Raw genomic sequence first — 25950 nt, forward strand, 5'->3', positions numbered from 1 at the left:
TTACGACCGTTTTACCCTCCATTTTCCAGCATTTTCAAAGTGTGTAGTTCAAAAAAAGCTTGTCCAGACTGGAATATTTTTTGAAGCAAATGAGACCTATCTTGTGTGTTATTTTACCGAGGAATTGAATGAAGGCTATTTAAGCCACCACAACGCACGGAAAATTGAGCTATGGCTGATTATACCCTTGTTTCCCCTACATTTTTATAAATTTTGATAACAGTAAGTTCGGACTTGAAACTTTTCGACCATATGAGATCTATCTTGAGTAATTTTTTTTTCGAGGAATCGAATGAAGGCTATTTGAGCCACCGCAAGCATCGGAAAATGGAGTTGCGAACAGTGGCTCAAAAAGCTTTCATGCGATCCCTCAGAAAAAGAATCACATTACGTAAGTCCTATTTGGTTTAAAATGATCAAGAACGAATCTTTTTCTGCAATATGTGAAAAATTAGGGGAATTAAGGTTGAAACAGCCATAACTCCATTTTCCAATGCGTGCGGTGACTCAAATGACCTTCATTCAATTTCTCGAAAAAAATTACACAAGATAGGTCTCATTTTCCTCAAAATTTTCTAGTCCGAACAATCTTTTCACGAACAATTTGAAAACATGTTGGGAATTCAGGGTAAAGCGACCAAAACTCTAATTTACGATGCGTGCGGTGGCTCAAATAGCCTTTAAAATGAAAAATGTAGGGGAATTGAGGGTAAAATCAGCCATAACTCCATTTTCTGTAGCATTGTAGCCTTCGTTTGATTTCTCGGAAAAAAAAACACACAAGATAGGTAGGTACATATATTTTCGTTCACAATCAATGTTTTTCTGGATTGTTTACAAAATATGAGGGAATTAGGGGTTAAAAAGGTACTATATTTCCTTTTGTGGGCACGTGTGGCGTCTGAAACTATGTCCAATCGATTCTCCGAAAACGGGAACGTATATTTTCATAGATTTGGTTTATGTAGGAGGGAAGATATTGAATTTCTTCGCGGTTTATACAATTTTTTCTCCATTGTGCACTGTTTTAAAGGCGTTAGCCTACAATTTAAACACACATTTAAAATGGTAAAGAAGCCAACGCAATGCACAATGGGGAAAAAAGTGTACAAACCGCGAAAAAATTCAATATCTTTCGTGCTACATGACCAAAATCTATGGAAATATACTTTCCTTTTGTGAAAATTTCCGGAGAATCGATTGGACATAGTTGCAAACTCCGTACAAGCTTACGAAAGGAGATATAGTGCCTTTTTAACCCCTAATTCCCCTATATTTTGTAAACAATCCAGAAAAACACTGATTCGAACCAGAGAATTTTGAACGAAAACAGACCTATCGTGTGTAATTTTTTCTGAGGAATCGAATGAAGGCTGTTCTGGTCACCGCACGCTTCAGAAAATTGAGTTATGGTTGTTTTTACCCTCAATTCCCCTATATTTTTCGATTATTTCAGAAAAAAGCAAATTCGAACTTGAAAATTTTGAACCAAATGGGTTGTATTTTGTGTGATTTTTTGCGAGAAATCAAATGAATGCTGTTTGAGCCCCCGCACGCTTTGGAAAATGGAGTTATGGCTGTTTTACACTAGATTCCCCTCAATTTTTCAAATTGTTAAGAAAATGCATATTCGGACTTGAAAATTTGTAATCTTTTGGGACGTATCTTGTGTATTTTTTTTTTCGAGGAATCCAATAAAGGCTGTTCTGGCCACCGCACGCTTTGGAAAATGAAGTTATGGCTGTTTTTACCCTCAATTCCCCTACATTTTTCAATAATTTAAGAAAAAAGCATGTTCGGACTTGAAAAATTTGAACCAAATGGAATGAATCCTATGTGATTTTTTCCGAGGAATTCAACGAAGCCTATTTGAGCCACCGCACGGATAAGGAACAGGAGTTATGGCTGTTTTACCCTCAATTGCCCAACATTTTTGAAATAGCTCAAAAAAAGCATGTTGAGACCAGATAATTATGAACCAAAAGTAAAGTATTTTGTGGAGTTTTTTCCGAGGAATCGAATAAAGGCTCGGAAAATGAAGTTATGGCTGTTTTACCATCAATTCCCCTACATTTTTCAAATTGTTAAGGAAACGCATGTTCGGACTTGAAAATTTTGAATCTTTTGGGACGTATCTTGTGTTATTTTTTCCGAGGAATCCAATGGAGCCTGTTTGAGCCACCGCACGCTTTGGAAAATGGAGTTATGGCTGTTTTTACCCTCAATTCCCCTACAGTTTTCAATGGTTTCAGAAAAAAATCATGTTCGGACTTGAAAATTTTGAACCAAATGGGTTGTATCTCATGTATTTTTTCCAAGGAATTCAACGAAGCCTATTTGAGCCACCGCACGGATTGGAAACAGAAGTTATGGCTGTTTTACCCTCAATTGCCCTACATTTTTCAAATAGCTTAGAAAAAGCACGTTCGGACTTGAAAATTCTGAACCAAATGGAACGTATCATGTGTGATTTTTTTCGGGGAATACAACGATGCCTATTTGACACACCGCACACATCGGAAACAGGAGTTATGGCTGTTTTACCCTCAATTCCCTTTCATTTTTTCAAAAAGTTCAGAAAAACCATGATCGGACTTGAAAATTTTGAACTAAACGAGACTTATCTTATGCATTTTTTTTCCGAGGAATCCAATGAAGCCTGTTTGAGCCACTGCACGCTTTGAAATAGTGAGTTATGGCTGTTTTTACCCTCGATTCCCCTACATTTTTCAATGATTTCAGAAAAACGTAGAGGAATTGAGAGTAAAAACAGCCATAACTCACTATTTCAAAGCGTGCGGTGGCTCAAACAGACTCCATTGGATTCCTCGGAAAAAAATGCATAAGATAAGTCTCATTTAGCTCAAAATTCCCAAGTCCTATCATGATTTTTCTGAACTTTTTGAAAAAATGAAAGGGAATTGAGGGCAAAACAGCCATAACTCCTGTTTCCGATGTGTGCGGTGTGTCAAATAGGCTTCGTTGCATTCCCCGAAAAAAATCACACATGATACGTTCCATTTGGTTCAAAATTTTCAAGTCCGAACGTGCTTTTTCTAAGCTATTGGAAAAATGTAGGGCAATTGAGGGTAAAACAGCCATAACTTCTGTTTCCAATCCGTGCGGTAGCTCAAATAGGCTTCGTTGAATTCCTTGGGAAAAATACATGAGATACAACCCATTTGGTTCAAAATTTTCAAGTCCGAACATGATTTTTTCTGAAACCATTGAAAACTGTAGGGGAATTGAGGGTAAAAACAGCCATAACTCCATTTTCCAAAGCGTGCGGTGGCTCAAACAGGCTCCATTGGATTCCTCGGAAAAAATAACACAAGATACGTCCCAAAAGATTCAAAATTTTCAAGTCCGAACATGCGTTTCCTTAACAATTTGAAAAATGTAGGGGAATTGAAGGTAAAACAGCCATAACTTCATTTTCCGAGCCTTCATTCGATTCCTCGGAAAAAACTCCACAAAATACTTTACTTTTGGTTCATAATTATCTGGTCTCAACATGCTTTTTTTGAGCTATTTCAAAAATGTTGGGCAATTGAGGGTAAAACAGCCATAACTCCTGTTCCTTATCCGTGCGGTGGCTCAAATAGGCTTCGTTGGATTCCTCGGAAAAAATCACATAGGATTCATTCCATTTGGTTCAAATTTTTCAAGTCCAAACATGCTTTTTTCTTAAATTATTGAAAAATGTAGGGGAATTGAGGGTAAAAACAGCCATAACTTCATTTTCCGAAGCGTGCGGTGGCTCAAACAGCCTTTATTGGATTCCTCGGAAAAAATCACACAAGATACGTCCCAAAAGATTACAAATTTTCAAGTCCGAACATGCTTTTTCTTAACAGTTTGAAAAATTGAGGGGAATTTAGGGTAAAACAGCCATAACTCCATTTTCCAAAGCGTGCGGGGGCTCAAACAGCATTCATTCGATTTCTCGGAAAAAATCACACAAAATACAACCCATTTGGTTCAAAATTTTCAAGTTCGAATTTGCTTTTTTCTGAAATAATTGAAAAATATAGGGGAATTGAGGGTAAAAAGAGCCATAACTCCATTTTCTGAAGCGTGCGGAGGCCAGAACAGCCTTCATTCGATTCCTCAGAAAAAATTACACACGATAAGTCTGTTTTCGTTAAAAATTCTTTGGTTCGAATCAGTGTTTTCTGGAATGTTTACAAAATATAGGGAAGTTAGGGGTTAAAAAGGCACTATTTCTCCGTTCGTAAGCTTGTGCGGCGTTTGAAACTATGTCCAATCGATTCTCCGGAAATTTTCACAAAAGGAAAGTATATTTCCATAGATTTGGGTCATGTAGCACGAAAGATATTGAATTTCTTCGCGGTTTGTACACTTTTTTCCCCATTGTGCAATGGATATCATATTAAGTCTAAAATTATACCTGAGGTTAAAATGAAAGTTATGCAAAATTTTCAAATCTATTTTTTTTAAATTACACACTTCTTAGAAATAAAAGATAAGCCTCTAAGCCTGCAATCTGTTGCAAATGTAAACAATTTAGTGATATTTCATTCCGATTTTATGATTTTATTCGAAAACAAATCATCTAAATGATAACGTCTACTTTCTTTCGTGAACACATCTTGTATGTAACATGAAATAAATGGAGAATAGATGGTTTTAAAATCTCTACATTTAAATTTATAATAAAATTCAATTCTACAATTTGCTTTCACATTAATGTTTGTCGTGTTGCGGAAAATTCACAATATTTAGAATACTTAAAAAGAACACAATTAATTTAAAATCTATCAAATTTAAATCAGATCTTTTATACCAGAATATTTTGGAATAAACTTGTGTATCCAATCAAACTCATTTGTTGAAAGCTGTTCACAACAACTATTCCTTCAGAAATTCAGTAACTTGAAAAAACTGTGTTCAAAATTTACCATGGAATCTTGACTGATATGGTATATCAGTAGCAAATAAGTTGTTATTTTTTTTTTGTATTTCTATTTGGTTAGAGATTTTGACGCTTTTGCGTTATTCATCCTCACTATATTATAGAAATTAGGTATCTAAATCAACAATAATTTTGATTGCCCTACATTATCTCGAAACTAATCCGAAAGCTTATTGTACGTATCTTGAACAGAAGTCGATATTCCGTTTCAGAAAACTCCCTCGCTCGGTCAGCAACAAATGTAATTTGCATAAATACTTGTAGTAGATAGCTACTGAAGCAGAACCATATCAATATCAATCAAAACTTACGTGTAGGTGACGTTGAGCGTGTTGAACACTGTCGATAGGTCCGTATCGATTTCGACCGACGATGACGAGTAGCGGCTGGTTAAATGCAGTGGTTGCCGTTTTTGTGCATATCGAATCAGCTCGTTGCCACTGCAAATACCGGATCCGCTAGATCCCATCGCTAGATTGCTGCCACTCCCCCCAACAGCTAAGGAAGGGTTCCTTAGCAACGGAACCAGGGCACTGCTAGAGCTGCTGCTGGAACTGCCAAGGGCTGACGGGTCCATCAACAGTTGCGGATTCCGCTTGGAGATTATATTGGAGATAACCGTATCCACAATGGCCGGTTTGACGTCTTCGACGACGACCTGCATGCCCAGATCGTCATCGTCCTCGTCCTCCTGACCCTCGGTTTCGAAATGTGACACCATGAATTGGCCCGAGTGAATGGTTTCGACGGTGGGTTTCGGTCGTTCCTCGGCCTGGCCACCGAAGGGACCCGAATTGAATCCGAAACCTGTTCCCCCGACACGTTCCATGATTTTCGTTGTGCGTCCCGGGGTCATTACCACTGATTGCACGGTTTGAGTATGAACGGTTTAGCAGTTACAAAAACGAAAAAAAACTCGGTGTTTATTTGTAATCATGGATGGGGCATCAACAGAAGGTATAGAATAATTTGTTGCACTTTTTCATTTTTGTTTTCTGATTTTTTTTAACTAAACTATCGAAATCACCAAATATACTAAAAATATATCACATTTTTTTAATCACGAGCTGAAAATAAAAGGAAAAAATCATAATTAGTTTTTGTTTTTATATTCACTAAAAAATATTGAATTTCTTCTTAAAGTTATTAAATTCTATTTTATTCATTTTTCATGGATTAGGTAACTATCCACCTCGGCGAGCCTCGTTGGATAACTTTACAACCCGCGCAAAAAAAATCCATCTTTTGCAAATCTTTATATATATAACAACTAGCTGATCCCGTACGAACTTCGTTTCGCTTTAAATCATTAATACGTCAAACTGAATTTAGAATATTGAATCCTATAAATTTTTTACACAATATTGGGGAAAACATTCAACAGTGTTTGAAGTCACCCCTTTTTCCAGTCTCAACTTGAAATTCACATTAAGCCGTTAATTGGCTATTTATTGATTGGCGGATGAATATTTTTCATTTCATTGTTTTTTATAACACTCATGTGCTTATTTTCATCACAATCCTATGTATAATAACGCCAATATTGCAAAAATATTAAACAGTTTATATGGACGAACCCTTGAGCCGATTAAAATCGATTGCTCGTCACTCAAAACTCCTATGTGGAATTTTCATCTCAATCCAATGTATAATAACGCCAATATGTCAAAAACATCGAAAAGTTTATATGGACAACACTTTTTGGGGAGTTAGCAGCTATTCACTGGGCTTTGGACAGTATCGCATCACGGCCAGATGGACACTACTATATTGTAACGGATAGTCTGAGCTCTGTTGAAGCAATCCATTCGATAAAACCGGGAAAGCACTCGCCGTACTTCCTCGAGAAGATACAAAATAATTTGAGTGCTTTATCAAAACGTCGCTTTACCATCACCTTTGTTTGGGTTCCCTCTCATTGCTCGATAGTGGGCAATGAGAAGGCAGACTCTCTGGCAAAGGTGGGAGCGATGGAAGGCGACACGTATCAACGTGAAATCGTCTTCAGCGAATTTTACTATTTGGCTCGAACAAACTCTCTTGTCAACTGGCAGCGCAAATGGGACGAGGATGAGCAGGGTCGGTGGTTCCACTCGATTATCCCAAAGGTAAGCCTTAAACCATGGTTTAATAGATTGAACTTGAGTCGGGATTTTATTCGTATATTTTCCCGTCTCATGTCCAATCATTGTTCCTTAGACGCGGTACTCTATCGTTTTGATATTGCTGGCAGCAATCTATGTGGTTGTGGCCAAGGTTACCATGACATCGAGCATATTGTTTGGTCGTGCGAGGTCCATCTTGTCGCCAGAACGAATTTTATAGACTCCCTGAGGGCCCGAAGAAAACCACCCTATGTTCCAGTGAGAGATGTGCTGGCTGTGATAGACTTGGACTACATGTTCAAAATATATCTTTTCCTTATCTTCGTCTATAATTCTTTTTATTTTCACATTTCCCTATCTATCTTCTATCTTATCTTCAAAAAGTGAACTAGATATAAGCACACAATTGTAATCAAACAAAACGAGTTTGGCTCCTTAAAGCCTAAAGGTATGAGCCGTTTCAAATAAAGAAATTACAAAAAAAAAACACTTTTTGGCCGACCTCTGACTCAAAATTGGAAACATGAAAGCAAAAGAGTGGTTGCAAAAACCACCGAAATTATTTTGAACTCTTATGAAGAAGCAAGTCCCTTACGCACGTTGAAATTCAACAAAAACAGTACACCATGGTGGAACTCAAATCTCAGTAAATTACGAAAGAACTGCAGACGCTCCTGGAACCGAAGGCGCACGGAAGGTTTCGATGCTTTCAAGTTGGCTCGCCGAGCTTACCGAAAAGCAACAAGAGCTGCTGAGCGCTTAAGTTGGCAAAGCTACTGCACCAACATTTCAGGCTTGCATGAAGCAAGTAGGTTAAATAAAGTCTTAGCCAAATCAAAAGATTATCAGGTTTCATATACCATAAAACCCCTAGTGGTGATTATACATCAAACGACGAAGAAACATTAAGTTGTCTATTCAATACTCATTTTCCATTATGTATTGATCAATATTCATCGAAAGAGCCTGAGTCCTTTCTGGAGGTCTAGATTCCTTGCATTTTGCTCGGAAAATAGTTACAACAGAATCGATCAAATGGGCAATCGATGGTTTTGCTCAATACAAATCTCCCGGAAGTGACGGTTTATTTCCACTTTTGCTACAAAAAGGTTTCGATCATTCCAAACACATATTAAGAAAAATAATGATAAGCAGTTTTGCTCATGGATATACTTTGGCGGCTAAAACTACTAAACTAAACTAAACTTTGGTGGCAGATAGCCGTGAAATTCATCCCTAAAGGGGGACGATCATCATACGACGAAGCCAAAAGCTTTCGTCCTATTAGTCTAAGTTCATTTCTATTAAAAGCACTTGAACGTTTAATTGATCATCATATCAGGCAAGAATGCCTTGTCCAACATCCGCTTAATGCGACACAACATGCATACCAAACAGGAAAATCAACATTAACTCTTCTGCACAACGTAGTACATAATATTGAAAATAGTTTTTCACAGAAAGAATCATGTCCAGGAGCATTTCTAGACTTAGAAGGAGCATTTGATAATGTCTCATTTACATCAATAATGGATGCGGCACTATTTCATGGAGTGCCTAGTGTTATAACTAACTGGATTAGCGCAATGCTAAGCAACAGGAATCTTCATTCGTCTTTAAGACAGGCTTCAATTACAAAAGTTAGCACACGTGGTTGCCCACAGGGAGGTGTACTATCACCTCTTTTGTGGAACCTAGTTGCAGACGGCTTGTTGAGAAAACTCAATGACCGTGGAATACCAACCTATGGATTCGCAGATGATTATCTTCTGCTGGTAAGAGGTTTGTGCATAAGCACATTATTTAATATAATGCAACAAGCTCTGCGTTCTGTTGAATGATGGTGTTCTCATGTAGAACTGTCAGTTAATCCTCTAAAAACTAATATTGTATTGTTTACTAAAAAACGTATCACCCGCGGGGTGCGCCCTCTGCTGTTTTATGGTTCCGAAATCACCGTTTCTGATCAAGTTAAATATTTGGGTGTCATTCTTGACTTCAAATTAAACTGGTCAGATCACATCGAATTCAGAATCAAAAAAGCATGCATGGCCTTCGGACAATGCCGACGTGCAATCGGGAAAAGCTGGGGACTCAAACCCAACCCCCTGGCAACTTGACGTTTCCCATACAAATCGCGTGTGCCAGTTTTTTCTGGTTCTCTGGTTCTGTCAAATCGAAAATCGAGCTACTTAACATGTCGGAAGGACCCATATTGAAATATATTTTCTGAAACTGATTCAATAACTAAAAAAAAAGTTTTGAATATGGAACTTTATGCTATGTTTTATGTGAAGTGAATCTGTTTTCAAAATTTTAGTCCAAGAAAACGAGTAGAGCGTTAATTTGTGCGTCCTACATAAGGTATAAAAGTTCTGGACTGCTATAAATAGATTACTGATATCCGGCAGTTTTTGGGACAAGTTTATCTTCCACCGAAACTGTTGAAGACACTCAAGCACAATAAAAATAAAATACAACATTACCACATCAATCATTAGGTGATTGCCATAAGCTGCGATGCATATGAACATTTTAAAATGACAAAACAATCATATTATAGCAGAACTTTTGCCATTTTATAGAAATACTGTTCTTACACAATATATAAATCGGTAGAATATTGAATAAGATTAACAATTTCGGTTAAAACTTTTTTTGTTCATTCAAAAGTTATGAATTTTCCTGATTCGCACCACATTTAATAGTGTGCCCTTTCCATATGCATGACTCGAAAAGTATGTAAACAGGCGGCACACATGCGACATCTGCGATTTTGAAACAGACACACGAAACTCGACCGAACTGTCAAGTTGCCAGGGGGTTGCTCAAACCCAAACATATTCACTGGATTTACTCCACAATAGTAAGACCAATTCTGGCCTATGGGTGTCTAGTGTAGTGGCAGAAAGGAGAAGTTGCAACAGTTCGGACAGAACTAAAACACCTTCAAAGAATGTGTCTCTAAGGGCTGTCCGGATGAACAAACCTCTTACTTATTTTGAAGATTTGACCGATTTGACATTTCACTGTGGAATTTTTTTTCACTGTGGTGAGTTCACGTTCACGTTCGAGTTCGAGTTCACAAGAACTGAAAAACGGACGTGAAAATGAACGCGGAATTTATATTCACCACTCTTGTTCGTTTTCCGTTTTCACGTTCACTCAGTGCGTTTACACTTCGAGCGGAATGTCAGTGAACGCAGAAAAAATATTCCGCAGTGAAAATCGGGGTAATTGAAATAAAATTAATATTAAAGGGCTTTGAACAAGGAAATCAGTTCAAAAATAATCGTTCAACCATTCCACATCTATTCCACCTAGTTTCGCAGCCATGAAATGCAGCATAGTCGAGTTTTTGAAGAATATAAGTTTTTTTCATTTTCACGTTCGAAAGAACTGTAAATGCACCTTTATATGTAACTGTCCCTCATTAGACAGACTACGTTTTCGTACTCTGGGGTCTTACGCTATAAGCGAATCTGAGTTTAATAAATTAAACTATAAAGACATGCTATTATTCCTTACCGAATGTAGAAAAGAGCTTTAATGCTAATAATCCCTAGTGAATAGGCTTTATGCTATCTTCAATAGATTGAATTTATTTCTTCCTTTTATAGGTTTTTCAGGTTTCTCAGGTAAATGATGAAATCTTGGATAAAAATAAAGCTAGGCACAATTTTCCCGTATGTTTGTATAACGTGCCGCTATTAAGCTTACCCCCATTTTGATACCTGATACTAACATTACATTTCAACAATCTCACTGCAAAATTTCAATAAAAAGCGTAGCTTAGTTTCTGAGATATGGCATTTTCAATTATAAAAATCCAAAACGCTCGATTTTCGTAGAATTACTGTATCTTATCCTGCCCTAAAGATGATTCCGGCACCGTTCCCTTTTGACATACAAAAGGAAGTTCATCTAAAGAAGTTAGTTTATTCAACCAATGTTTGCCAGGCCAATTGAAGCTACGAATATGTACGGTGAGTACTCGAATATTTTTTATCAAATCTACTATAAGTTGAGGTTTGCAAACAGATTATTGAATAATCTAAATAAATTTTTATGTTTGTTCTTTTTAGACCCGCATGCCATTCACGCAGCCAATCGCAATCTCACCTAGGTGAACTATCCAGCACACATCGGATCGTACGAAAAATTATCGCAGTCAAAATCTGAAGTAAGGCAAGCTTGAAAAACTATGCTACCTTCATTTCTAAATTTCAATTTTTTTTTTCCTTTCAGTTAACATAATGGACTCGAAATCGGCAGGTTGGCTGTTGTGGTGCCGGTCAGTGTTCCGAGAAAGTGGATTTTGCGATTGTTATCTGCGTCTTTTGAGAGGATTGTCAAAGTGTACATACCTTGGCCGACTAACAAACGCCTCTTGTTCTAGAATCTCTAAGGTTCCATTGATGGCGGTGGACAGTATACTCAACTGATCCTGAAAATCGATGTCATCCGAATATCGCTGAATTCGATTTAATCAGATAGTTACTGGTAAGAAGGGCAAAAGAATAGGTGAGCAGAATTTTGTAATAAAAATGTAACTAATAATTAAATTCAAAAGATTTTTTTATTTCCATTAAAATCATTCCCGATTTGTATTTTAATCATAACATTTCACTTAAGATGCTACATAAAGTGGTTCGCAAAATCTTTTTATGGTACGAATCGTACAAGACTGCATCACACTCGTATAAAGTGTCGCTTGAACCGTCGAATGAATGTGATCGCTTCATATCGTACAAAATTACAACACACCTCCTATGAACTGTGACTTAAGTTGTCAATCGATGTTCAAATCTCTGAACATCGTATAAGACTGCAACACACCTGGCACAAAGGGTGGCTTAAATCGCCAATCGATCGTCGGATTCATTCAATTCGTACAAGAGTTCTACACACATCGTATAAAGCGTGATTCTTAATGTCAAACCGCCCGGAATCGTAAATTTGTAGAAATCGGCTCGTTCAAAGTAACGTACACAAATCATCAATACAACATAAAGTACCTATGTGTATCAAACATCGTAATATGATCTTATATGATTTTGTCGAAGTCGTAAAAAATCAGAAAATAATCAAAATACGTACGTATATCGCCTCTACTTTTGGTACGTATATGCTTTTTTCTTACGTCTTAGGGGCCGTTCACATACCACGTGGACAACTTGAGGGGGGGAGGGGGGTATGGAATTGTTTATTAGAATAATTAGAATAAAATCAACGCATCATATGTAGATCCTAATGATAACTTAATAGTAGATAATAACAATACAAGATAAAAAATTAACACAGGTCTATACAGTTCTTGAAACAGTTAAAATTTTTGTCCGGAACACGTTCCTCGAAACATCGAAGTCGAAATGCTCAGAAAAGCGATTGAACGTTTTCAATATGCCGATAAATGCGCTGTTCGCTCCGTAGTTGTTGAGACGAATAGGTACATAGAGCTGCAAAAGCTGGTTTCTCAATCCTCGGGGACGCACGCTGAGAGGAATGGCCTCCAGCAAAACGGGACACTCGACTCTGGACGTTGAGAGATCAGCAACAACTAGAGCGCGCGTAGCGTTTCTGCGAGCTTGAAGCGTATCTAGGTTTATGAGGCGGCAGCGATTCTCGTAACTTGGTAAACGGAACGGGTCTTGCCAGTTCAGATGACGTAGGGCATACCGCATGAAGCGACGCTGGATGGCCTCGATTCGTTCAGCCCCATTCTGGTAGAAAGGGCACCAAACAGCTGAAGCATACTCGAGGATGGAACGAACTATACAGCAGTAAAGACTCTTCAGGCAGTACACGTCTTTGTCCACGCTTGTCCACGGAGAGGGGGGTAGGGGTTTGGGTCATGTCCACGTGGACATACTTACGTTAAAAATATTTTCTAAAGATGAATAAATATTAAGAGGTTTAAATCAAAATCTTGAAATAGCAAAGCTTTCCAGTTTAAGTTTAAACATTTTTATTTATTTATTTACATAGTATTCCGTCTCACGACATAACTTGACGAACATAATTCCTAAAATTCACTCGGTTCATAGCAACCGTTCTCCAATTTCTCGGGCACCCCACGTTCGCCAGATCACGCTCCACTTGGTCTAACCACCTCGCTCGTTGCGCCCCCGCTCGTCTTGTTCCTACCGGATTTGTAGCGAACACCTGTTTTGCAGGACAGTCGTCCGGCATTCTCGCAACATGTCCAGCCCAGCGTATCCGGCCAGCTTTCACCACCTTCTGGATACTGGGTTCGCCGTAGAGTCGCGCGAGCTCGTGGTTCATCCTTCGCCTCCACACTCCGTTCTCCTGTACGCCGCCAAAGATGGTTCTTAACTCGTCGCTCGAATACTCCGAGTGTACGCAGGTCCTCCTCGAGCAATATCCATGTCTCGTGCCCGTAGAGAACAACCGGTCTAATAAGCGTCATATACAGGTTACACTTCGTACGAGGGCAAAGTCTTCTCGACCGCAGTTGCTTGTGGAGTCCATAGTAGGCACGACTTCCGCTGATAATTCGCCTCCGGATCTCACGGCTGGTGTAATTGTCTGCGGTCACCAGGGAGCCGAGATAGACAAAGTCTTCGACTATCTCCAGCTCGTCGCCGTCGATCATGACCTTGTTATTACTGGACAAGCGGGTTCGGTCGGTCTCGGATCCGCAGGCCAGCATGTACTTCGTCTTGGACGTATTAATCATCAACCCAATCCTTCCTGCTTCGCGTTTTAGTTTGCGGTAGATCTCCTCCACCGCCGCAGATGATCTGCCGACTATATCAATGTCATCGGCAAAGCAGATAAGTTGACTGGATCTGTTGAAAATCGTGCCCCGCATTTCGCCCACCGCTCGTCGAATAACACCTTCTAGCGCCACGTTGAACATCATGCAGGATGGACCATCACCTTGTCGAAGCCCCCTGCGCGATTCGAATGAACTCGACAATTCACCCGAAATCCGCACACAGCACTGCGTTCCATCCATCGTCGCCTTGATCAGTCTGATTAGCTTCCCGGAAAAGCCGTTCTCGTCCATGATTTTCCATAGCTCGTTACGGTCGATCGTGTCGTATGCGGCTTTGAAGTTGATGAGTAGATGATGCGTAGGGACTTGGTGTTCACGGCATTTTTGGAGGATTTGCCGTAATGTGAATATCTGGTCCGTCGTAGACCGTCCCTCCATGAAGCCGGCCTGATGACTTCCCACGAATCTGTTTGCTTGTGGCGTGAGGCGGCGGAGTAGGATTCGGGACAACACTTTGTAGGCGGCATTGAGGACAGTGATCGCTCGGTAGTTCTCACAGTCCAATTTGTCGCCCTTCTTGTAGATGGGGCATATTACCCCCTCCTTCCACTCCTCCGGTAGCTGTTCTATGTCCCAGATCCGGACTATCAACCGGTGTAGGCAGTCGGCCAACCTGTCCGGGCCCATTTTGATGAGTTCAGCTGCGATGCCATCCTTCCCAGCCGACTTGTTTCTATTCAGCTGGCGAATGGCTTCCTTAACTTCACTCATCGTTGGGAGTGGCTCCTCTTCGTCGTTGGCTACGCCGGCGATGTACCTTCCCCCACCGTCTTGATCTCCTGCATGTGCGCCGTTCAGGTGTTCATCGAAGTGCTGCTTCCACCTTTTGATAACCTCACGATTGTCCGTCAGGATACCCCCGTCCTTATCCCGGCACATTTCGGCTTGCGGCACGAAGCCTTTGCGGGATGCGTTGAGTTTCTGATAGAACTTTCGTGTTTCTTGGGAACGATGCAGCTGCTCCAGCTCCTCGAGCTCCTCCTCCTCCAGGCGGCGCTTTTTCTCCTGGAAAAGTCGGACTCGCTGCCTCTTCCGCTGTCGGTGATTTTCCACATTTCGACGGGTGCCTCTTTGCACTACTGCCGCCCGCGCGGCATTCTCTTCGTCCATCACCCTCCTACACTCCTCGTCGAACCAGTCGTTCCGTCGAGATCGCTCCACATAACCGATGACGTTCTCCGCAGCACTGTTGATGGCTGTTTTGATGGTATCCCAACAGTCCTCGAGAGGGGCTTCGTCAAGCTCGCCCTCTGCCGGCAGCGCTGCTTCGACCGATTGCGCGTAGTCTGCCGCGACCTCAGGTTGCTTCAGTCGCGCGATATTTAACCGAGGCGGGCGCCGGTTTCGCGTGTTGTTCACTACGGAGAGTTTTGGGCGCATCTTCACCATCACCAGATAATGGTCCGACTCGATGTTGGCGCCCCGACAGGATCTGACGTCGATGATGTCCGAAAAGTGCCTGCTGTCGATCAAAACGTGGTCGATCTGTGATTGAGTTTGGTACGGTGATCTCCAGGTGTACTTGTGTGGGAGGCGGTGCTGAAAAAAGGTACTACGTACGGCCATTCGTTTGGAGGCGGCGAAATCAATGAGTCTGAGGCCATTTTCGTTGGTCAGCTGGTGCGCGCTGAACCTTCCAATTGTCGGTTTAAATTCCTCCTCCTGGCCGACCTGAGCATTGAAATCCCCGATGACGATCTTGATATCATGTTTCGGGCAACTGTCGTATTCACGCTCCAGCTGCGCGTAGAATTCGTCTTTGTCGTCACCGGTACTTCCGAGGTGAGGGCTGTGCACGTTGATGATGCTGATGTTGAAGAACCGGCCCTTGATTCTCAACCGGCACATTCGTGAGTTGATCGGCCACCACCCGATCACGCGCTTTTGCATCTTTCCCATCACTATAAAAGCTGTTCCAAGCTCGTGTGTGTTGCCGCAGCTCTGGTAGATGGCACGACCATCTGGGTACGTTCGTACCGTGGAGCCCTTCCAGCATACCTCCTGCAGCGCTACGATGTTGAATTTGCGGCTCTTCAATTCGTTGGAGAGCACGTGGGTACTGCCCACAAAATTTAGAGATCGGCAGTTCCATGTTCCAAGTTTCCAATCGCTAGTCCCTTTTCGTCGCGTGGGTCTTTGCCGATTTCCATCCGAAATTTGTTGTTCGTTATTCGTTGCTTATGTTTTTTAGTAGTCACAGGCTCGCAAGGCCCGCAGCTAACCCCACTATCTCGCAGGAGGACCGTCGTGATGTTGCTGTTTTGGGTCCCGAACACCACCAGGACGTTGTTGCACTCCGCACGCCGCCCCTAACATGGAGAACAGACGCGTACGAAGCCCCCTAACTCATTCTGCATGCGACCAAAGCATCCACCGGGGTTGGGTACCCGATCTCCGCTAAGGTTGCTCGCACCCCAGCTAGTACCACGGGGAGGTAGAGAATCGGAGTTGCAGACAAGAGGTGATATGACCACTACCCGAAGGTTGGGTGTATGGGGTCTCGAGTTGCACATTGTCTACTTCACTAGTTTAAACAATTAGTAGCTATACTTAAAAGCAAGTGATAAGTATAAAAATTTACAAATTAAATATTTTTAAAAATTCGTGATACCAGGAAATTCTTACTCGTTTTTTTTTTCAAAATCAGCCAATTCTATAACAAAAAGGCAAAAAGTGGTGTTTTCTAACTGTCAAATTATACACAGCAAAAATTATTTCCTTTAAAATTACGCAAATGTCCTGTAACAAAAACGAGCAAGATATTTACCATAATTTTACAGGTCGAAAACGTAGTCACGTGACATTTAATTTTTTGTGTACAACTTTTTTACAGGATATTTTCTGCAATAATAAATGAATCTTCGTTAACTTTCAAGGAAAACTATTAAACATTGCAGGTTTTGTTAATTACAGGTGATTGATTTTAAAGGTTGCAGTTTTCGGTGACACGTAATAGTCAAAATATTTTTCTGTGTAGGTATTTAAAAAAACTATTTCAAATCTGTCCACGTGGACATCTGGGGAGGGGGGTAGGGGTTGCCAAATGTCCACGCTTGTCCACGGAGGGGGAGAAGGGGGTCAAAAATCTCATTTTTCTGTCCACGTGGTATCTGAACGGCCCCTTATACGATGATTATTGTCGACATAGATGTACGTATATCTTTTGATATACCTACCAAATGCCTTAGGCCAACAAACTACTGCTCCTGATGAATCAATCGCTACGGTAACTGAGACAAGAAAAAACCGAATTGGAACTTTGGCAACGACTTTTAAGCATGAAAACACGGACTAGAATTGAAACTTGGAATCTTTTGATCCTTGCCCAGCCAGGTTAGCTGGCTTAACTTGTTAGAGAAGCTAGACGCCACAAGCTAGAGCTAGATTGGGACTAGGCGAAGTCCTTTGGCTTAGCATTGGAGAACGCAGTCCGGGCAAGTACTGCTTTACTCTGGCATACGAGGAGAAAACGATACTCGAGAATGGTTTCCTATTAAGCCTGCAGGCCCATGCGACCCTCATAAAATGGGAACCGATAAACGAAAGAATAATCGTAGCCAGATTCAGAACACAACTTTATACAATGCACAATGGGGAAAAAAGTGCACAAACCGCGAAGAAATTCAATATCTTTCGTCCTACATGACCCAAATCTATGAAATTATACTTTTCTTTTGTGAAAATTTCCGGAGAATCGATTGGACATAGTATCAAACGCCGCACAACCTTACGAACGGAGATATAGTGCCTTTTTAACCCCTAATTCCCCTATATTTTGTAATCATTCCAGAAAAACACTGATTAAAACCAGAGAATTTTGAACGAAAACAGATCTATCGTGTGTAATTTTTTCTGAGGAATCGAATGAAGGCTGTTTTGACCACCGCACGCTTTAGAAAATGGAGTTATGGCTGTTTTTACCCTCAATTCAAATGGGTTGTTTCTTGTGTGATTTTTTCCGAGGAATCGAATGAAGGCTGTTTGAGCCACCGCACGCTTCGGAAAATGGAGTCATGGCTGTTTTTACCCAAAATTCCCCTACATTTTTCAATGATTACAGAAAAAGCATGTTCGGACTTGAAAATTTTGAACTAAATGGGTTGTACCCTATCTGATATTTTCCGAGGAATCCAACAAAGTCAATTTGAGCCACCGCACGGATTGTAAATAGAAGTTATGGCTGTTTTATCCTCGATTTCCCTACATTTTTCAAATAGCTCAGAAAAGGCTTGATCGGATTTGAAATTTTTTGAATCAAATGGAACGTATCATGTGTGATTTTTCTCGAGGAATGCAACGAAGCCTTTTGACACACCGCACACATCGGAAACAGGAGATATGGCTGTTTTACCCTCAATTCCCTTTTATTTTTCAAAAAGTTCAGAAAAACCATGATTGGACATTTTTCAATGATTTCAGAACAACTGTAGGGGAATTTGGGGTAAAACAGCCATAACTCCATATTTCAAAGCGTGTGGTGGCTCAAACAGCCCTCATTGAATTCCTCGGAAAAAAATGCTTAAGATAAGTCTCGTTTGGTTCTAAATTTTCAAGTCCGATCAGGGTTTTTCTGAACTTTTTGAAAAATAAATGGGAATTGAGGGTAAAACACCTCTTTTACATAAGTTTCATCGTCCATGAGAATGCACGCATCTGGCTTCTGCTAAATCCGATGATACAGCTTCCGGGCTCTGGTTTTGTCTCGTGATTTTTGTTCAGCCGTTTGATTGGACAATTTCTGCTTCTTGCGTGTCTTCAGGTTGTTCCGCTTCTTGATCCGCTGTACCATTCCGATCGATGTCCCAGATTTTTTCGCCAAATCTCGTATGGACATTGATCGATTTCGGTTGATGAGGTTGATTACCTTACGGTCCAGATTTGGGTCAAATGGTCCTGGTTTTCTGCCCTTTCCTGGCAAATCATCGAACGTATAGTGTTCCCCGTACTTGTGGATGATGGATTTTATGCTCGCCAGATGAATGCCGGAACGTTTCGCCTCTTCATTCATTGAGATGCCCTTCTCTCGCATCCAAGTGTCCAACAAACGTTTTTTAACTTTGTTTTTTAATTTGCGACTTTCTGGGAGAAACGAATGTTTCAAACGTAAACAAAGCGCTGGTTCACTCTTGACAGATCTAGATGCTACATACAGGTAAGAACAATTGTGCACGTTCACGCGTTAGTAAAGTAGAAGGAAAAAATATGTTTGAAGTTAATTTTCGATACACTCCTTATCCCGAGGTGGCCGAACAGAAAATAAAATTGACCACACCTGCATCAGCCGAAAATGGAGAAGGAGCCTTCTTGATGTGCACAATAAACGAAGCGCAGACATTGTATCTGATCATCACCTCGTCCTTGGAAAGATACTGCTGAGAGTTGCGCGTGTCCAACGGCGAGAGGAGAAAGTCGGATGTCGATGAACTGCTTGAATCTTGAGCCTCGGAACTGCCGACAGACGCAACCGTCGAAAAACAGTGGTGTGGAATAAGAAATGCCTTTATCACGACGAGCCATGGTACTCTCGGTAAAGTCTGTGGAAGAAGAAGTGAATGGATGACGGATGAAACCTGGAGGATGGTCGATGATCGGAGAAAGACGAAAGCCGGAATTGAGCAGGCATGAATCGGGCCAGCCAAAGCAGCCTCCCACTTACGATATGCGAAGCTGGGAAAGACAGTTAAACAAGCTTGTAGACAAGACAAGAGAGCCTGGACAAACTCCCTAGCCGAAGAAGGAGAAAGAGCCGCTGCCAATCCGATGACTTAATGACATTTTTCGCCGCCTAAGTGGCACAAGGAATAATGCTAGAATCACGCTTAAAGACTGAGCTGGTCAGCTGTTGACACAGGGAACAGATTAGCTCAAACGTTAAACTGAGCATTTCGAAGGGCTCTTCCGTGTAAACTTGGAAGAGCCCTCGCTGGCTTAAATAGAAGCGGCAATCAAAGACATGAAATCCAACAAAGCGCCTGGGATCGATTGCATCCTTGCTGAAATGCTAAAAGCCGACCCTGCCTTATCAGCACAAATGTTGCACCGTTTTTTTGCTGACATTTGGGACACTGCAACATTCCTGGCCATCTGGATGCAGGGTATCCATGTGAAAGTTCGCGAGAAAAGAGATCTGACCGAGTGTGGTAACTGGCGTGGCATAACGTTAGTCTGTATAACCCTCAATGTGATCCTGAACAGGATCCTCGGGACCTAATCAACGCTACACTCCGACGGCAACACGCTGGATTCCGTTTATACATCTGCTGCATCGGAATCGAAATAATTTGTACAAAGAAACCTCTGTGGCACGGTGTATGGTGCTTTTTGTACAAAATTGAGGCCATTTATTCAGCCCCAGCCAGGTTGGAGGTGTTTTTTTTTTTTTTGTTGCTGTTGATGTTTTCGCCAGCAATCGTTTGTATTCGCGCGAAATTTGTTTGCATCGTGTGTGAGCGAGCATAGAATCAAACAATCGTCGTGGAATCATCGCATTTTGTACAAATGTAGTGTAGTCTATGGCCCGCTTAAGTGGAGATGGATTGGACATACGCTGGAGAAAGATGCGAACGAGAATCCGGACTGCTGCAAAAATCTTGACTGGGGCCAAATGAATATGCTGGCTCCGGATCGTCGCCAGTGGAGGTCTTTTATCACAGCTCTATGCACCAGAGGATCGGCGTGGGATCATTAAGTATATAATTGCGTTTGCATTTGCTCCTAAAACGGGGCAGTTTAATTTATTTGTTTTTACTTTCAACAGGAATTTGTTGAGAACTAATTTAGTGATGCAACGAATTAAAGCTGATAATTTTTTAAGATAAACATATTTTTCTAGGACATGTAAAAGTTGAACTTGAAATTCGTTTGTAAGGCTTACATCTATTGAAAAGCCTAATTAGTATTAGTATTCTTAAATAAGTGAATTCAAAATTTACCTTTAGAAACTTCGCCAAAACGCAAATAACGGAACGGACACAGCGCAGTGCTCCTTGGCTGAGATCGTTCCAGCAGAAATCCCTCGTCCACACAGGATCGTTTCCAGCTTCGAGCGGAGGCGATAATCAACAAAGCAATAACTGATAAGAGCTCGGCACCTTGTATATAACTAATACTACTTCATATTAAGGAAATATAAACCGATGTTATACAATTTTGTATTCCATCGGTCGCACGAGCCGGTCATTGTGAAGGTTATTTATCCGAGAAAGGATGATTTGGTTCTTCGATTGACCGGAGTTTGTTGGAAAGCCTAACCTGGATCCGTACGTATTCCAACGACTGACACTCAAGGTTTGTTTTCGTGATAAGCCCAAAAAGAAACAGTTTAACACCCACACTTTCACAGATTGATAGCAATCTTCACAGTTTGCTTACATACACTGTTGCGGATGCATTTCACCTCCAATGACGACCAGCAACTTTTCCGATCGACTACGATTTTCGATTGGTTTCGCCACACGACAATTTCCACACTGCTTCTGGCGAGCTGAAGATTTAATCAACATTGGAATGTATCTACATTTCTTCACTGCTCATTGCAATTCACGACACCGAGGACAGACTTTCCAAATGCTATTTATAGATAGCCAGAGCCGCCCACTTGCCAGCAACCTTGAAATTGTTTAACTGGAGAAAACAAATTCCCTTCGGATACCCGCATCAACATCCGAACAGCGTCCTCTGGTGGCCCTTCTCCCTGATCCGATCGGTTCTAATTGCCTTCTCTCTCCCGTATTTACGAATCAGCACTCAATTTATTATTATTATTTGATGACGTTATATCACACACAGCTGCGGGTGCCACGATTGATCCTTTCGGAAAAGTACCCCCGAGGCTGAGATGAACTTTGGTCGCATAAGGATCGGTGAAATTATGTATTGTTTTCACAGGGTATTAAAAATTGTCGGCCGTGGTTATTTTCCCAAAAAAACAAATTCCTCAACGCACACTGTCAAACCTGTTGACCTTCCCAAAAGTAGACATATTTCCAGAAAAATCCCGTATAGCCGGAATCTTGCAGTACAACGTGCTCGAAATCCAGAGCGCACTACTGATAACACACTCACGGTACAGGTTGCTGATAACGAATGCGAAATTAAACCCGATAGACTTCGAATCGCGGACTTGTTCCCGATGATGTAGCTCTAGAAGCTACTTGCTTGCAGCAAACAGATCTGTGCTGCCATTCGCTGCGAGCTTTTGATACGTCCACTTCTCTCGACAAAACCTGACGGTATCCCGAGCCTCTGACGGTGATGTCCGTCCAATCGAGTTTGCTTTTACGTATAGAGGTAGCAACGGAGACGAGAAAAAAAAATCTAAACTCACACAGCACCGAATGCACAACCAACAATACACAACATCCCATCCAAGCTAGGTATATGGGATGGCCAAAGCAAAACAACCATCGGAATCGGCCGCAGAGCAGAAGCAGAGGCAGGCAATCAACAACAAATGTTACGTCAGCTGGTGCTGTCAAAATGGAACCAGTCCGGGTTGGATTGGGATGCCAGGGGCATTGAATCGTCTGTGATTTGGAGATTTGCAAAGCTTGAAATCCTTGAAACGATGTGGCTTTGGCAAGGATAATCGATGATAACCAGTTAATAATTTTACAAAAAATTAGATTAATGTGATAACTTTTGACAGCCTTTGAAATAAATTCAGATGAAAACTTCCAGTAATTATATTTTGAGAAATAAATATTGAGTTTTAGAACTTTCATTTTGTCTAATCATTATGTTAACGGACATTATTTCACCAGAGTGATGAGCCTATAGAATACAATGCTGTTGACAGGTATATTTTAATTGGACGAAATCAGTCTCTGGCTGTATCCGAAGAATAAACCTGCATTTAGGCAACCGTATAAGCACAGTTTACTCAACCTTCTACAGTCTGATTGTCATTTTATTTATAGTTTTATGCTACCGAATGACTAAGCTGACTCATGTAGGTACCTTAATTTGTAGTCAGTAAATTTTGAAATATAACTGTGAATCCAAGTTAAATACAGCAATTGTAAATAGCCCTGAAAATAGTACCCATAGACTGAAAGAAGCTGCATTCGGAACATAATCTGAAATACTAAGCAATCGTTTAAAATTAATGTCGAATTAAAACCTTTAGTATGAACTTGTTGGTTTAAGGATTGCTACAAAGAATAAGGGTGGTATGAAAAAAACCTAGTAATTGCTTTTGCTAAACTAAATCGAGCAGTCGAGCAGTCGCTTAAAGCAATTGCTTCGGTTGTTATGAATAAAGTTTTTTTGACAGCTGTTTTCTCAGTCAGGAGCTTTTACTTTTAGAACAAGCTAGTTTGGTATGAATAAAGCTCAAATCTGAAGCAATTGCCCGACAAAGCTCCTAGCAATTGCTTTATTTTCTAAGCATGCTCGGTAGCAGACTTTTTCAATAAAAAATTCTTTAATAACGTCATGAATTTATCAAATTAGCAATATTTCACTTCAAAACAATTCAAAAAGGCATTTTCAACATGGATTAAGAAAATTCGAAGTGATAACCCAACTTTTTTCATATTCCTGTCGTTGTATAAAATCATTCGTCTAAGATAAAATTAAAAAAATCAATTAGTAAATATTTCAAATTTAAAAAAATCTGGTTATAGTGGAAGAAGTCCCAATTGGCTCAAAGTAAGAAATAAATTGTAATAAATTAAAATATTATACAGATCTATCATTTTTATATAATTTTGTTATAATCCTAAGATTTAACAAAATCCTCCTAACAATGTTCCTCACTCTTAGCTAAATTTTATAATTCTTATAACGAAGAATGTCTAGCGAATTTGCCGCAAATACTTGCGAATAAAAATTTCTGTTTAAGAGTGCCATATACGTATACGTCCCATTTTCAGTTTCATTTGGCAACTCGGTCGGTTTGTTGTAAACGAACGTCAGCAAAACAGAACGAGGGAGCTCTCAATTTCATTGAATTTGTGGCTTTTTGTTTACTGTGGGCTCAGTAATTTCAATTGGCTTCTACAAAAAATTTCAACTAAATTGAAAACACTTTCTTAAAAAACTCGTTAGATTCATCGAAAAGGCTTAAAAACCTAAAAATAAAGAATAAAGAAGAACCAGAAGTATTAAGATTGTCGGAAACTAACCATATAAACCATATTCAAGTAAAAGTGATTTTTAAAAAGAAAGACGAACTTTCAAAAACTAGTTCGTTTTGCACTGAAAAGTAGAATTGAACAAGTACCATTATTCACAATATTCGTTTAATTTTCTATTCTAAATCCTAACGCTGTCTATTGAAGGCGTTTAATGTAACTTGGATTCATTATTTGTAGAAAAGATTCGACACCATACTAAAGTATAAACTAAGGCGCTCTCTTAATTTCCCTCTACGAAATGTGTCCTGTTCTTGTATTACTAGTTGTTGAATTTGACACATGCAAATATGTATGAATTAACGTAAATGTAAAACTTCATGCAGAAAAAACATCAAAAGTACAGTAAGGTTTTTTACGCGGTTTTTTTTACAAGTCTTTTTTACGCGGTTTTCGGAATTTGCGTAGTATTTGAAAAAAAAGCCAAATCCTTTTCAATGGAAAACACTTATAATCATTTTGAGACCTGAGACCTGAGACAAGAGACAAGAACATAGGACTGAGACATTAGACCTAAGACCTGAGACCTGAGACTTGAGCTGAGACAAAAGTCATGAGACTTGAGACCTGAGACATGAGATATGAGACATGTCTCATGTCTCATGTCTTTTGCCTCATGTCTAAGGTCTCAGGTCTCAAATCCCAGGTTTCATATCTCATGCCTCAGGTCTTATTTCTTTTGTCTTAGGTCTCATGTCTCAGGTCTCATGTCTCATGTTTCAAGTCTCATGTATCTTGTCTCAGGTTTCATGTCTGTTGTCTCAGGTCCAAGGTCTCAGGTCTCAGGTCCTAGGTCTCAAGACTCAGGTCTCATATCTTATGTCTCAGGTCTTAAGTCTCAAGACTCATGTCTCATGTCTCAGGTCTAAGAACTCAGGTCTTATGTCTTTTGTCTCAGGTCTCAGTTCTCAAGTCTCATGTCTTTTGTCTTAGGTTTCAGATCTCAGGTTTCATGTCTTAGGTATCAATGTCATTGATCACGTCAATGTCATGTCATTGTCAATGTCATATCATTTTTTATTCATGTCAGGTCCTCCCTGCCCCAGCTTCAAGTTTTTTTACACGGTTTTCCGTAATTAGCAGAGTTTTCTTACGCAGTTTTCGGGAAGTAATGCGGTTTTTTAACGCAGCTTTCGGAAATTAACGCGGTTTTTTACGCTTTACGTTTTACCGCGTAAAAAAACCTTACTGTACATGTATTTTGATCGAACGATATCAGTCAAGTCTTTACAACTTTGATATCTGATGAATAAATAGGAAAAAGGAAATGCTAAAAAGACAATAAGAGTACACAAAAAATATAAAAATTAACGGACAAACAAAAAAGAGCAAAAATCAAGCTGTAAAAAACATAAATAGGACTTAAAAGACGAAATAACAAAAAAAAAAGATTAAAAAAAACAAATAAAATAAATAAAAACTTAAAATACAAATATTCAAAGGGACCAAAAATAAACAAAAAGAATTAAAAAACAAAAAAAAAACATCAGTGACTAAAAAGGACAAAAAGACAACAAAGCAAAATACACCAATTAAGCAAAGTAAGGCAAAAAAGACATAAAATGTCAACATAGACATAACAGGGAAGAAAGACGAAACAGCGAAACTGACAAAAAAGCAAAAAACATTATTTAAAAGCCCTGTAGGTCCGTCTGTAGACAAGAAGAATATGGAGAAGGAATAAAACATCAAAAAGACTCAAATTACCTATAAAAAAAATAAATGAAAAAAACTGACCAAAGACTTTTTTTTCCTTTTTTTAGAGGAATTTAAACTATTTTTCCTCGCACCGGCGAAAGAAAAAAAATAAGAGTAAAGACTAATAGAACAAAAAAAAAATCTGTCAGAGACTTAAGTGGTCAATGAAGTGAATAAAATTAACTAGTATTCAATTGAAAATCTTTTAAATGATGTCAGTTAGCCTTAATGTATAACCCGTGAAATTTCTTTCCAATTATACACGTTTACCCA

The 25950-nt window shown here is 39.9% G+C and overlaps 1 protein-coding gene across 1 annotated transcript in view; it reads right to left on the minus strand.

Moving 5' to 3' along the window:
- The window catches only part of LOC129743453 (MLX-interacting protein), a 102751-nt gene extending 80600 nt beyond the window's left edge, over positions 1 to 22151 (minus strand). Inside the window, exons 1-2 of the mRNA XM_055735489.1 lie at positions 20776 to 22151; positions 5248 to 6003 (exon numbers count right to left, since the gene is read on the minus strand). Coding sequence (XP_055591464.1) covers positions 5248 to 5792 — 545 coding nt within the window. The 5' untranslated portion in view covers positions 5793 to 6003; positions 20776 to 22151. The remainder of the gene's footprint in view (positions 1 to 5247; positions 6004 to 20775) is intronic.
- Positions 22152 to 25950: the final 3799 nt, after the last annotated feature.

Source organism: Uranotaenia lowii, chromosome 2, assembly GCF_029784155.1.
Source record: "Uranotaenia lowii strain MFRU-FL chromosome 2, ASM2978415v1, whole genome shotgun sequence".
NCBI lineage: Eukaryota > Metazoa > Arthropoda > Insecta > Diptera > Culicidae > Uranotaenia > Uranotaenia lowii.